General features: G+C 38.4%; 1 protein-coding gene across 3 annotated transcripts; it reads right to left on the bottom strand.

Annotated features, from left to right (window-relative positions):
- Window positions 1–3,429: 3,429 nt before the first annotated feature.
- On the bottom strand, window positions 3,430–12,542 carry LOC111095364 (60S ribosomal protein L23a-like). Of its 3 annotated transcripts, none has more exons than XR_005356348.1 (3): window positions 12,187–12,542; window positions 11,329–11,469; window positions 3,430–4,090 (listed from the first exon to the last, which is right to left on the bottom strand). XR_005356348.1 is itself a non-coding variant. In XM_038532089.1 (3 exons), exons 1-3 carry the CDS (start codon window positions 11,868–11,870, stop codon window positions 3,920–3,922), a joined length of 324 nt encoding a protein of 107 aa, XP_038388017.1. In that variant the 5' UTR covers window positions 11,871–11,997; the 3' UTR covers window positions 3,430–3,919. The 3 variants fall into 3 exon arrangements, 1 of the variants encoding a protein (XP_038388017.1); XM_038532089.1 differs by lacking the exon at window positions 12,187–12,542 and adding an exon at window positions 11,859–11,997; XR_005356349.1 differs by lacking the exon at window positions 3,430–4,090 and adding an exon at window positions 4,490–4,550.
- Between the last annotated feature and the right edge of the window lie 1,303 nt (window positions 12,543–13,845).

Raw genomic sequence — 13,845 nt, 5'->3', positions numbered from 1 at the left:
TCTTTAAGGAACTAGGAAAAGAACAAGTGAAGAATAAAATTAGTAGACGGAAGAAAATAATGAAGATTAGAGCAGGAAAATAAGTGAAATAGAGACTAATGGACTTTGGCTGATAAAGACAGGTACAATGATTATAACAAATATACCTCTCTACTGAAGGATATTGGTGTGGAAGACACTATGTACCTATGGGGCAAGGGGTATTTGGAAACAGTATATTCTGCTAGTTTTGCTATGAACCTAAAACTGCTGTAAAAAATAAAGTCTACTTTAAAAAGCAAAAGAAGGGCACCTGGGTGGCTCAGCGGTTGAGCGATTGCCTTTGGCTCAGGTTGTGACCGCAGGGTCTTGGGACTGAGTCCCACATTGGGTTCCCCAAAGGGAGCCTGCTTCTCCCTCTGCCCCTCTCTCTCTCTGTCTCTCATTAATAAATAAATAAATAAAATATTTTTTAAAAATAAAATAAAAAGGGATCCCTGGGTGGCTCAGTGGTTTAGCACCTCCCTTCGGCCCAGGGCATGATCCTGGAGTCCTGAGATCGAGTCCCATATCAGGCTCCCTGCATGGAGCCTGCTTCTCTCTCTGCCTGTGTCTCTGCCCCTCTCTCTCTCTCTCTCTCTTTCTCTCTCTCTCTCTCTCTGTGTCTCTCATGAATAAATAAAATAAAATCTTAAAAAAATAAAATAATAAAATAAAAAGCAAAACAAAAAAACAATAGAAAAGATTAACAAAACTAAAAGCTGCTTCTTGAAAAGAGATAAACAAAATTGACCAACTAGCTAGATTCACGAAGAAAAAAAAAAAGACAACACTCAAGTGAATAAAATCAGATATGAAAGAGAAGAGATTACAACTGATACCACAGATATACAAAGGATCATAAAATACTAGTGCAGATAGTTGCACATTAACAAGTTGGATAACCTAGAAGAAATGGATAAATGCCTAGAAAAATACAATCTACCAAGACTGAATTATGATAAAAAAGAATACCTGAACAAACCAGTTGCTTGTAAGGAGATTGACTCAGCAATCAAAACACTCTCATCAAACAAAAGAACATGACCACTTTTTACTGGTGAATTCTATCAAACATTCAACGAAGAATTAATATCAACCCTTCTCAAACTCTTAAAAAATAGAAGAGGAGGGACTACTTCCAAACTCACTTTACAAGGCCAGCATTAACCTAATACCAAAGCTAGACAATGATGCCACAAAAAAGAGCCAATATCCCTGATGAAAATAAATACAAAAATCCTCAACAAAATATTAGCAAACCAAATTCAACAAAACATTATAAGAATCATAATCATGATCAAGTGGAATTTATTCCAAGAATGCAATGATGTTTCAACATCCACAAATCAGTTAACATGATACACCACATTAACAAAATGAAGGATAAAAAGCATATAATCATATGAATAGATGCAGAAAAAGCATTTGAAAAAATTCAACATCCATTTATGATAAGAACTCTCAACAAATTGAATATAGAAGGGACATACCTCAATGTAATAAAAGTCGTATATGAAAAGCTCATGGCTAACATCATACCCAATAGTGAGAAGCTGAAAGGTTTTCCTCTAATATCAGAAAAAGACAAGGATATCTACTTTCACCACTTTTATTCAACACAGTATTGGAAGACCTAGCTGCAGCAATTAGGCAAGAAAAAGAAAAGGCATCCAAATTAAAAAAGGAAGAAGTAAAACTCACTATTTGCAGATTTTACACACACACACACACACATATATATATACACACACATATTTATATATATAAATTATATATTATATATCAAATTATATATTATATAATTATGTATAAATATAAATTATATATACTTTATATGTGCATATATATATTTTTATATAATGTGTATCCCTAAAGACCCCCCCAAAAACTGTTGGAATAAACAAATTAAGTATACATTATCCTATAATTTGTATCCTATAATTTGTGCATACAAAATCAATGCACAAAAATCTGCTGCATTTCTAAACACTATTAATTATCAGAAAGAGTAATTAAGAAAACAATCCCCTTTACAATTGCATCAATAAAATACGTAGGAGTTAATTTAACCAAGGAGAAGACTCATATATTGAGATCTTTAAAGCATTAATGAAAAAAATTGAAAAAGACACCAAAAGTGGATGTTCATAGATTGGAAGAATTAGTTTTTAAGATGTTCATACCACCCAAAGCAACATGCAGATTCCATGCAATCCTTGTCAAAATTCAAATGGCAGTTTTTACAGAAATAGAACAAAAATCCTAAAATTTATGTAAAAACAGCCAAAACATTCTTGAAAAAGAACAAAGCTGAAGTCATCACAATCTTTGATTTCAAATTCTATTACAAAGCTATAGTAATTAAAACAGTATGATATTGGCATAAAAACAGACACATAGGTTAATAAAACAAAATAGAAAGTCCAGAAATAAACCCACACATATATGGTCAATTAATTTACGACAAAATATCTACAAATATAAAATGTGGAAAGGACACTGTTTTCAATAAATGGTGTCAGGAAAATTGGACAACAGCCTGGAAAAAAAAGAAACTGGATCATTACATAATATTATAAAAAAAATTAACTCAAAATAGATTCAAAACTTGAATGTAATACCTGAAACCATAAAACTCCTAGAGCACAAACATGTTAAATTCATGAACATAGGTCTTGGTGATGATTTTTGAATCTGACACCAAAAGCAAAAGCAAGAAAAGTAGAAACAAACAAATAAGATCACATCAAACTAAAAAGATTTTGCACAGCAAAGGAAACCATCAACAAAATTAAAAGGCAACCTACTGAATAAAAGAAAATATTAGCAAATCATATATCTAATAAGGGGCTAATATCCAAGATATATAAAAACCTCATACAATTGAACAGCCAAAAAACAATCCAATGAAAAAAATGAGCAGAACTGAATAGACATTTTTCTAAAGAAGGAATACAGATGGCCAATGCAGGCACATGAAAAGATGCTCTACTTCATTAATAATCATGGAATGCAAATCAAATTTACAATGAGATATCACCTCACATCTGTTAGAATGGCTATTATCAAAAAGACTAGCTATGTCCAGTGTTGGCAAAGATGTGGAGAAAAAGCAATCTCATGCACTGTTTCTGGAAATATAAATTGTAGTGTCTGTATAGAAAACAGCATGGAATTCCCTCAAGAAAACTACAAATAAAACTACCATCTAATCCAGCAATTCCACTACTGAGTATTTAGCCAAAGAAAATGAAGACACTAATCTGAAAAGATATCTGTACTCCCATGTCTATTGTAGTGTTTTTTACAATAGCCAAATTATGCAAACAACCTAAGTGTTCACTGATGGATGAATAAAGAAAATGTGATATATATATATTTGTGTATCTGTGTATGTAGGGTGTGCATTTAGATATGTGTATGTGGTTAAATATTTGCATATTTGTGTGTAAATATATACACAGGTATTTATATGTGTATAACACAATATATAATTTATACATATAGAAACACACACATACATCTACAATGGAATTTCTTATGGTAAAAAAAAAAAACAAACAACTGTATTTAAATTTAGCCAGATAGACTCATTTTAGATGATCCCAATTTTGTTGGCAATATCCAAAGCACCATAGTCAAGAGCCAGTCAAATATATTCCTTCTTCTGTCCATCAGGCCTGATCAGGTTGTTGACTTTGGTCACATCAATGCCATAGAGCTTCTTCATGGCCTGTTGCATCTGGTACTTACTGGTCTTGACATCCACAATGAAACAAATCTGTTGTTGCCTTCGTCTTCTTCATGGCTGACTCGGTAGTCAGGGGAAACTTGATGATGGCATAGTGGTCAAGCTTGTTTCCCTGGGGGTGCTTTTTTGAGAATATTTGGGCTGTGTTCAGAGAGGCAGTGTCTTGGGCCGTGGGAAGGTAGGTGATATGCAGATCTTTTTGTGTGCGTGCCTGTGGCTACCTCTACCTTTCAACACTACTTTCTTGGCCTTCAAAGTCTTTGTTTTGGCTTCCATTTTGGGAGGGGCAGGGGCTTCCTTCTTCACTTTCAGCATCATCTTCATGAAGGGCCATGCAATGGAATATTTATACAGTCATAAAAAGAAATAAAATCTTACCATTCATGACAACATGTATAAATCTCAAAGATTTTATGCTAAGTGAAATAAGTCAGATAGAGAAAGACAACTAACATATGATCTGTCTTATATGTGGAATCCGAAAACAAATTGATGGTTGCCAGAGGTGGGCAGTAGGGGTGAAAGAAATTGGTGAACTGGGTTTGTTTTTAGTATAAATAAATTGATCTTAAAAAATAAAATAATTTTTAAATAATTTTTAAATATTTTATTTATTTATTTTTATGAGAGAGAGAGGGAGAGCACAAGCAGGGGTGGGAAGGGGCAGAGGGAGAAGCAGACTCCCTTCTGAGCAGGAAGCCTGATGTAGGACTCCATTCCAGGATCCTGGATCATGACCCAAAGGCAGATGCTTAACCAACTGAGCCACCCAGACACTCTAAAAAAAAAAAAAATTTTAAAAAGGTATGTAAGTTATTTACCCTGAAAACTATAAGGCTGATAAATATTAAAAAGGACCTAAAGGAATACAGATATATATATATATTATTTTCCTTAATTAAAAAACTCAATGTGTTCCTCCAAAGTGATCTAAATATTCAATCTAATCTAATTCTAATTCTACCAGATTTTCATTTCTTTGAAAAAAAGTTCAAACTTTGATGTGCTGGTTCTAACATTTATATAGAAGCTCAAATCAACTAAAAGAGTTGTATTTTAAAAAGAAGAATCAAGATGTAAAATTTATACTACCAAATTTCAAGACCATGTGTTATTGGTGAAAAATAATCAGATAAATAGAACAGGATAAAGAGTTTAGAAAAAGACACACATATGTGGCCAATTGATACTTGACAATGGAGAATAAGAATTCTTTACAACAAATCACACTGAAACAACTGGGCAACTCTATGGAGGAAGGAAACTGACCCTCACCCTTATATCACACAGCAAAGCATTTACTGAAAATGGACCACAGATATACTGCCAAAGGTAAAGGAATAAAAGGGAGGGGAACCATTGCAACTTTGGGGTAGGCAAAGGTCTCTAAACAGAAAAACCATTAAACATGATAAATATGACTATTTTGAAATAAAAAGTATTTGTGTTTCTTTAAGAAAATAAAAAGACACAGAATGATAGAAAATGTTTGTAATACATATATCTGATGGAAGAACTTTTACCCAGAATATACAAAGAATTCATGTAGTTCAATAATATTAAAAAAGACACAATTTTTTAAAAGGAAAAAATTTGAACAGACTCTTCGCAAAAGTAGATACATCACCACAAAATAGCAATACATATCCATTATAAAAGTCCAAATTAAAAAGACTGCTAGCACTAAGTGTTGATGAAGATATGGAACAGTGGGACTCTAGTGGAATTTAAAAGGGTCTAGTTATTTTGGAATATTCTTTGCAGTTTCTTAAAAAAATCAACATGCATTCATTTCTAACTATTTATCTATGAAAATACTTATACTCCTAAATATTTATCTAATAAAAATGAAAGCATATGTCTATACAAACACTTACATAGAAACATGCAGAGCAGTTTTATTTTGAAGAACCAAGGAGATTAGAAGTAACGCAAATATCCATCAACAGGTGAATGCATAAAGAAAATACAGCTTATGCATAGTATGAAATTCTACTTAAAATATAAAAGAACAAACTACTGCCACACATTATGAATCTTAAAACAATTAAGCTGAGTAAAAGCAATGAGATATTAAAGAGTGAATACGGTATGTTTCCTTTTACATTAAATTATAAAAAACGCAATCTACATTGACAAAAAAAAAAAAAAAAGCACCTCACCGGTTTCCCAGGGACAGAGGAAGGAATCAACTGCAAAGGTGCAATAGGAAACTGCTTATGTTGGAGATTATTGGCATCATTATGGTAGTGGTGGTTTTCACAGTTTGATGTTTTTTGACAAAATGCAGCACATTGTCAGTTTAAACAGATGAATTTTATTGCAGATAAATTGTATCTCAAAAATCAGAAAAAAAATTTCTTCTGCAGGGGAAACATGTTTTACCACATATTGAAATATTATAAATGATCTGTAAAGGAAAAAGTGTTTTTGGTACATGCATAAATTAACAAATGAATAAAATAAAATATAAAATGCAGAAATAGTCCACATGGAAATCTGGCATATATAAAAGTGACAACTCAAAAATCAGTTGGGAAAAAGTAGATTTTTTAATAAGTAATGTTAAGATCATGGATCACCACATGGAATACGATAAAATTCTATCTGTTTTCATACATTACAGTCCGATACAGTCCAAATGGATCAGAGATTTTTCAAAAAAAAAGTGGACGAATTCTTCTATAATCTCAGAAGGGGAAAATTTTCTAACTACCACTCAAAATCAGTACACAATAATGGAAAGAACTGTAAAATTGACTCTAATAAAGAACATTTAATGGGCAGCTCTGGTGGCCCAGCGGTTTAGCGCCACCTTCAGCCTGGAGTGTGATCCTGGAGACTGGGGATCAAGTCCCACAACAGGCTCCCTGCATGGAGCCTACCTCTCCCTCTGCCTGTGTCTCTGCCTGTCTCTGTGTCTGTCATGAATAAATAAATAAAATTTTTTTAAAAAAGAACATTTAACGTAATAAAGGAAAAACAACAAGTGTCAAATAAAAAGACAAATGTCATACTTGGGGAAATATTTGCAATTTATACCACCAATGAAAGATTTACATCCTTAATATATATAGCCCTGTTGAAATAAAGACAAAAAATACTAAGAACTTGAATGAAATATGGGCATGAGATATGAATTGCCAGTTCAGGGAAATAGAAAACCAAGTGACTCTCAAATGTAAAAAACATACCAAATTCACTCCTAAAATAAGAAATGTAAATTCAAACTACCTTGAAATACAATTTCACACATCTTAGACTGGCAAAAATCCTAGTTTGGCAACCTGCTTTGGTAAGGAGGCTGTACAAAACAGGCACTTCCATAATGGCTGATGAGACATACAATTAAAACAAAGTCAAAAAAAAGTAAGCTAGTATAGCCATTTTTGGAAGACAACTTGGCCATTTCTTATAAAGCTACACATAGGCTTACCACACAGTTCAGCAACCATTCTCCTAGGTATTTATTTTTAAGATTTATTTATTTATTTGAGAAAGAGAGACAGGACACACATGAGCTAGGGGAAGGGGAGAGGGAGAGAATCCTCAAGCAGACTCCTCACTGAGCATGGAGCCCAATGTGGGGCTTTGATCTCATGACCCTAAGACGATGGCCTGATCCAAAACCAAGACTCGGACTCTCAACTGGCTGAGCCACCCAGATATTTCTCCAAATGAGAAAGTTTGAGGTATTTTCTCAAATGAGTTGAAAACTCCTATCCCTTAGAAAACCTGCTCATGAAAAAAAAGAAAAGAAAAGAAAAGGGCAGCCCCGGTGGTGCAGCGGTTTAGCGCCGCCTGCAGCCCGGGGTGGGATCCTGGAGATCCGGGATCGAGTCCCACGTCGGCTCCCTGCATGGAGCCTGCTTCTCCCTCTGCCTGTGTCTCTGCCTCTCTCTCTCTGAATAAATAAATAATAAATAAATAAATAAATAAATAAATAAATAAATAAATCTTAAAAAAAAAAGATTGAAAAGAAAAGAAAAGAAAACCTACTCATGAATGTTCATAGAAATTGATTCATAACTGCCAAAACTTGAAAGCAACCAAGTTACCCTTCAGTGAATGGTTAAACAGTGGTACATCCCGACAACAAAATATTATTCAGTAATAAAAAGAAATGAGCTATCAAGTCACTAAAAGACATGGAAGAACCTTAAATGCGTAGTGAAAGAATCCAATCAGCAAAGGCTACCTACCGTCTGAATTCCAGCTATATGGCATTCTGGGAAAAGACAGTAGTAGTAAGATCAGTGGTCGCCTGGAGTTTGACATAAGGGAGGGATGGACGAAAAGGTAGAGCAAAGGGAATTTTTAGGGCACTGAGACCATTCTGGATGATACTGCAGTGATATATATATATATATATGTGTGTGTGTCGTGATACATTTCTCAAAACCCATAGAACTGTAGGACATAGAGTTAATCCTAATGTAAACTATGGGCATTAGTTAATAATAATGTATCAATATCGACTCATCAATCATAACAAATATACCACACTAATGCAAGATGTTACTATTAGGGAAAGTGAGGCAGGGAAAAAAGCTATATGGGAACTCTATTATCCGTACGGTTTTATATTAAAAATGCTTTAAAAATAACATATTTAAGTAAATTAGGCTAAACAATGATAAATGCTTTGGGATGAACAAAGGGCGAAGTGGGGAATGGGAGGCAGAGTATTGTGGTGGTGGTAAGGAGGCAGGAAGGCAGTGTGGGGTATTAGCATGGTCAAGGAAGGCCAGACTTGAGCCGGGCTTGAGGGTGGTGTGGTGGTGCATTTCAGAGGCAAGAGCAGGAGAGAGAGGAGTAGCTGAAGGCAAGGATCCAGAACAAGAATGAGGAGGCCAGGGTCATGGGAGCATCCCATTGCATAGATCTAGAAGAAAAAAATGACTTGTCTGAATCACACAACTCACTTCTTTCAGCTTGGTCAGAGACAAACAGGAGAGTTCTTATGCTGAGCAGTCCTGTGCCTGGAAGCGAGGCTCTCAGTGTACACCATGCGATGGGACAACCGAGACACCAAGCAGCAGGATGGGTGGAGCCCTGCTTCGTCCTGCACAAGTCTTCCTCCCATATCAACAGGAGTATTTGGCCTCTTCCTCCAACCTATAGGCCACGTGGTTTCACTCTACTTCTTCCCAAACTCAGAGCTGCAACCCCCAACTCCCTGTGATTAAACTAATGGAGATAAATTGGTTTAACCAGAAACCCCTGGTTAAGGAAAAAGGAGTAAAAATTTTAGCTCTCGGCTGGATCTCAGCGGGGAAAAAGAACCGTTTTCATTTAAAAGGTGGCTAGAGACACCAACAGGGTATAGAATATGACAGAATTAGGAGAACAAATATGGTGCTTTTCGGTGTTTCACTTAAATGTCTCCAGAATATTCCAGATGATGAATGTCAGAGCTGTTACCTGGTAACAGCAGGGCAAGTGTACTTTGGAAGGCACTTGAATTGGCAAATGCCATGGTGTGGTCCAAACTTTTAAAATACAAAACACTGGGGCACCTGGGTGGCTCAGTGGGTTAAGTGTCTGCCTTTGACTCAGGTTATGATCCCAGGATGCTGGGATCAAGCCCTACATTGGGACTCCCTGCTCAATGGGGAGCCTGCTGCTCCCTCTGCTCATTCTCTCTCTCTCTCTCTCTCTCTCTCTCTCTCTCTTCTCTCTGCAACAAATAAATAAAATCTTTTTAAAAAATAAAATAAAATACAAAACCCCAGAAGAGGTCTGCCTGCTTAAAAATGGGATCAGCCCAATGGCTGTGTATACTCAAGCCCCACTACTTTAGTGAAATAACTTAGGAGAGTCATCTGATTTCTCTTCCATCCTAGAAAATAATAATTGTTTCCTAGTAGGAGTGGGGGGAATATTTGGTAAGTCAATGCATGTAAAATGTTTAACATAGTACCTGGCATGGAATAAGTGCTTACTGAATGTTAGCCTAAAAGTGAGTCTGTAGATAACAATCTGGACACCTGCTTTTCTTTACTATCACCAGTGAAGTAATAATGGAACATGGAGAAATACTTCTACAGAGCCAAGAGAAGCTTTATAGCACTTTTAAAAGAGTGATTCCCAAATCGCTGTCCTTTTAACTATAGTGTCCCATGAAATGTTCATAGCTGTTTCATGGCCAAATATACTTGAGCAAATATAGCTAAAAACAAATTGGAGAAAACAACAACAACAACAACAACCCTGGCTTCTTGTGGTGAGCATACCATGATGTATGGACTTGTTCAATCATTGCATTGCATGCCTGAAACTAATATAACTTTGTGTATCAGCTATACTTCAATAAAAAAATAGAGTTCTTACTTTTTTGAATATTTAAGTGCCTTAGCATTGAAGATATAATATGGACTGACATGGCTTGGCCTGAATTTCAGAAGGATGACTCTGGCAGCATTAGGACAGATAGCCTGAAGGTCAAGAGACAAGACACAGAGATGAGAAATGATGTAGGCTGTGTGGATGGGCACAATGTGACACTAGAAAGGTAGAATAGTCAGTTGTTGGTGCCCAGTGAAATGTCAGGTGTGCAAGCAAGGGAGAAATCATCAGAGAGTTTCCATTTTCTTTGGAGTATGGTGGTAAAACCTAAGATAAAGAAAGGTAAGAAAGGGAAAAGATAATGAAAAAGAAGAAAGAGAAGAGATTGATCCATTGCCTTGAGTTTCTATTATATAACAGAGATGATGAGATGCCTATTTTATTTTGTCCTTACATTTCCAAAAGGTAGATAGATATTTATCATCTCCACCCTCCAGAAGAGAAAACTAAACCTCACAAAAATTAATAACTGGCCTTTCTTCCTGGAGCCGGGGAAGACCAGATGGCTCTCAAATCCATGCCCTTCTTTCTACTACAACCCTCTGCTCATGAGTTGGCTCATAATGTGGCAGCTTCATGTTGGAACTATCAGAAAAACTATGAAAAAGTCCATCCTTTTTATTGAACCACGTTAACTTCAGAGAACCAACCTGAAATTTTGCTCTGATTGCTGCCAAATGCTTTGAGTGTGGTTGACTGCTTGGGACGGCAGAGACCCAGCTCTGCTTTGGAGTAGAAGTTATCCCCCTGAACTGGCATGAGCACAGAAAAGGCACTCTACCCTATGGATCCCTGTGAACACCCCTGAGAGTGTGTCATGTAGTCCCAGAGGGCTCAGGAGTACCCAAGAAAATAGCCAGCTCAGACCACTGCTCTGTGATGATCAAGTTTGTAAAATAACAACACATTTGAAAATTGGACACATTTTGTTAGACCAAAGGCCAATTGGGAGTTTCTGGTCCAGATGGCCTGCTCTGCCTGAACCCTCCTAATGACCCTCTAGGACAGAGTGGGAATGCTTCTCACCCACCGTGTGAGATATTTGTGAGGACTGGTTAACTCAAATATTAGTGAAGATCCAGCTGTACAGTATTTGCAAATACCCCTCCCCTCACCAAACAACCCTACACAAACGGACCCTTTGCTTCTCAAATGCATTCCCATAATCCTAGAGTGGGGAGGTAAGCACAAACGTGTAAGGGACTCACTTTCAGGCTCGCACCCACTCTCTTAAGGTGATGATCTTGCGTGGCTCTGCTGCACAAAGGTGAGTACCACTTTTCCCTTTTGGTGAAATGGGAATCACAGGACCAGTTCATAGAGTTGCTGTAGAAATGAATGCAAATCGCCTAAAGGATGGAACAAACACGAGTTAACCCTCAACACGAACTGAAATTACCGCGGTGGATGGAAAGGAGGCTGCTCACTCCTGAGGAAGACAGATAATGCTCCTGGCTTCAACAGGAATAAGACTGGTAGGACCCAATCAAACCATCCGAAGGGTCTTGCCACACCTACCACTACGCTTCTTCCCGTAAACACCATGGGGTGGGGGGTGGGGGCGAGACGATTAAAACCTAATGTCAAAACACGTTTGGCTGTGTCCTAACCCCCCGTGTAATCGGACACGATGCAAATCTAAATTACAGTGTGCTCCAGCGGAGAAGAGCCGAGGCTCGGGGGCAGCGCCGGGTAATCAGCCGCTAACGCAATCCAAGCAAGCGCACGGACGCTCTACCTTCGTCAGCATCTAGGCCCACTCGGAGCGCAGCCCCTTTATGTAAATACAAAGGGATAACGACGGCAGGAAGAAAACAATAGAGTGGGTATTGTCTATCGCAGGGATGAGGCGGGTTTGGAAGGCACCAAGCAGGCGGGCGGCAGCGCGCAGCGGCTTCAAAGAGGGGGCGGGGGAGGAGCCAGAAAAGCCCAGCCCCTCCGAAGCCCCCCGGCGCCCGGCCGGACGCGCCCGCAGCCAATGGGCACACGCAGCGACCAAAGTGCCCGAGTTTGTTAGAGCCGCTTTCCCTCTTCTTTCAACGTAAACGAAAGCGAAATGACCGTACCGATTGGCTTCATCCGCAGCATACAAGTGGAATTAACGGTGCCTGGTGGCAGGCGTTCAGTCGCTGGGCCACAGCTGGGCGCGGAGGCTGCGCTTGCTGGAGTCGCCTTTGCAGCCCAGCCGCACGCAGCTCCGCGAGTCCCCCGGGACCGCCTGGAGGAACGCGGGGCGGCGGGGGCGGTGGCTGCGGGGGCAGGCTGGCAAACTGAAGACCGGGGAGTACTTTGCAAACACCATTACATGGCACGTGAAAAGTGTAACGTGGCAGGAAACAGGCAGCACCTGGTGTGTCAGCAGCTAATTGTGTTGTTCGGTGGCACGTTAGCCCCGCGCCGCTGCAAACCCGGCCGCTCACCGGCCGTGCGGGCGCCACAGATTCCTCCTACGCGGGACCCACCGGTCAGGTGGCAGCGTCCCCGAGGTCTCCCATTGCATTTAAATCAACGCGGGCACCAATGACACGCCTGTATCTTACCCTTGCGGGGCTGGGACGGAAGTCGTTTTCAGCCACTTTACACAGAGATGTCTGGGAAAAAGAGGAAAAGTGAATTCAAGAAGTGCATTGGAGTTTAATACGTTTTGGGGGAAATTAAAAAAAAAAAAAAAGAAGAAGAAGAAGAAGAAAGGAGGGAGGAAAGGATGGAGGGAAGAGGAAGGAAGGAATGAAAAGGGAAAAGGAGAAAAAAGGGGTACCTGGGGACCTCAATATGAAGAGCATGCAACTCTTGATCTCAGGGTCCTGAGTTCGAGCCCCACACGGGGTGTAAAGATTATTTAAGTAACTAAAACTCTTAAAAGGGAGGGGGTCGGTCGGGGCACCTGGATGGGTCAGTGGTTGAACATCTGCATTAGGTTCAGGTCGTGATCCCGGGGTCCTGGGATCTAGTCCTACATGGCCCGAGGGAGCTTGCTTCTCCCTCTGCCTATGTCTCTGCCTCTCTATGTGTGTCTTATGAGTAAATAAATAAAATCTTTAAAAAACTAAAAAATAAAAGGGGAATGAAGCAAGAAAATAATTGAATAAAAGAATGACTTTTGTATACAAGAACACTTTTTGCTTTTATTTCTTAATTAGAGCCAGTTTCCTGCAAGAGGTAGCAATATCCATAAATGCCCCTCTTCCATGGTTGCTATTTTTACACACAGGCAAGGGAAATAAAGACAAAATTTCCTAGTAGAATTCGATCATATTTTCAGGGGACATTAGTCTTTGAGGTCCTAATATTCCATTTATTCCAAACCTTAATCTAATATGCATGTGACCTGTGTATTCAGGGTTCCTTTATTAGGACATTAGGGTTCGGTCCAAACTTTATATTTACAGAGAAAATGGTCATATTTAGAAGGAAAGTGGATGAAACTAGGTGTTTCATGTGGTCTTTAATTAGTATCAGCTCATCGTTTGTGGCATACTATAATAAACAAAAGTCACAAGAATTTTTTAAAGGATCGAATCTTGCATGAAGAACTGACATAATATATTTTGGCTGGTCCCAGTTTTCTAATAACTAGTGTCTTACAAATGTTTTTGAAAAGCCTATAAATTCTGGTGAGTTTATTTTGATGCTTAAGTGGAAGATACATAGTTAAATCTAAAGCAGTTTCAATGGATATGGCAAACTGTATAACTCAAGGATGAGGGGATTTGAAAGTGAGACAG

The sequence above is a fragment of the Canis lupus genome, chromosome 3, assembly GCF_011100685.1.
Source record: "Canis lupus familiaris isolate Mischka breed German Shepherd chromosome 3, alternate assembly UU_Cfam_GSD_1.0, whole genome shotgun sequence".
Taxonomy (NCBI): domain Eukaryota; kingdom Metazoa; phylum Chordata; class Mammalia; order Carnivora; family Canidae; genus Canis; species Canis lupus.
The sequence above is the reverse complement of the archived record's forward strand: the minus strand, read 5'-3'. Positions and strand labels throughout refer to the sequence as shown.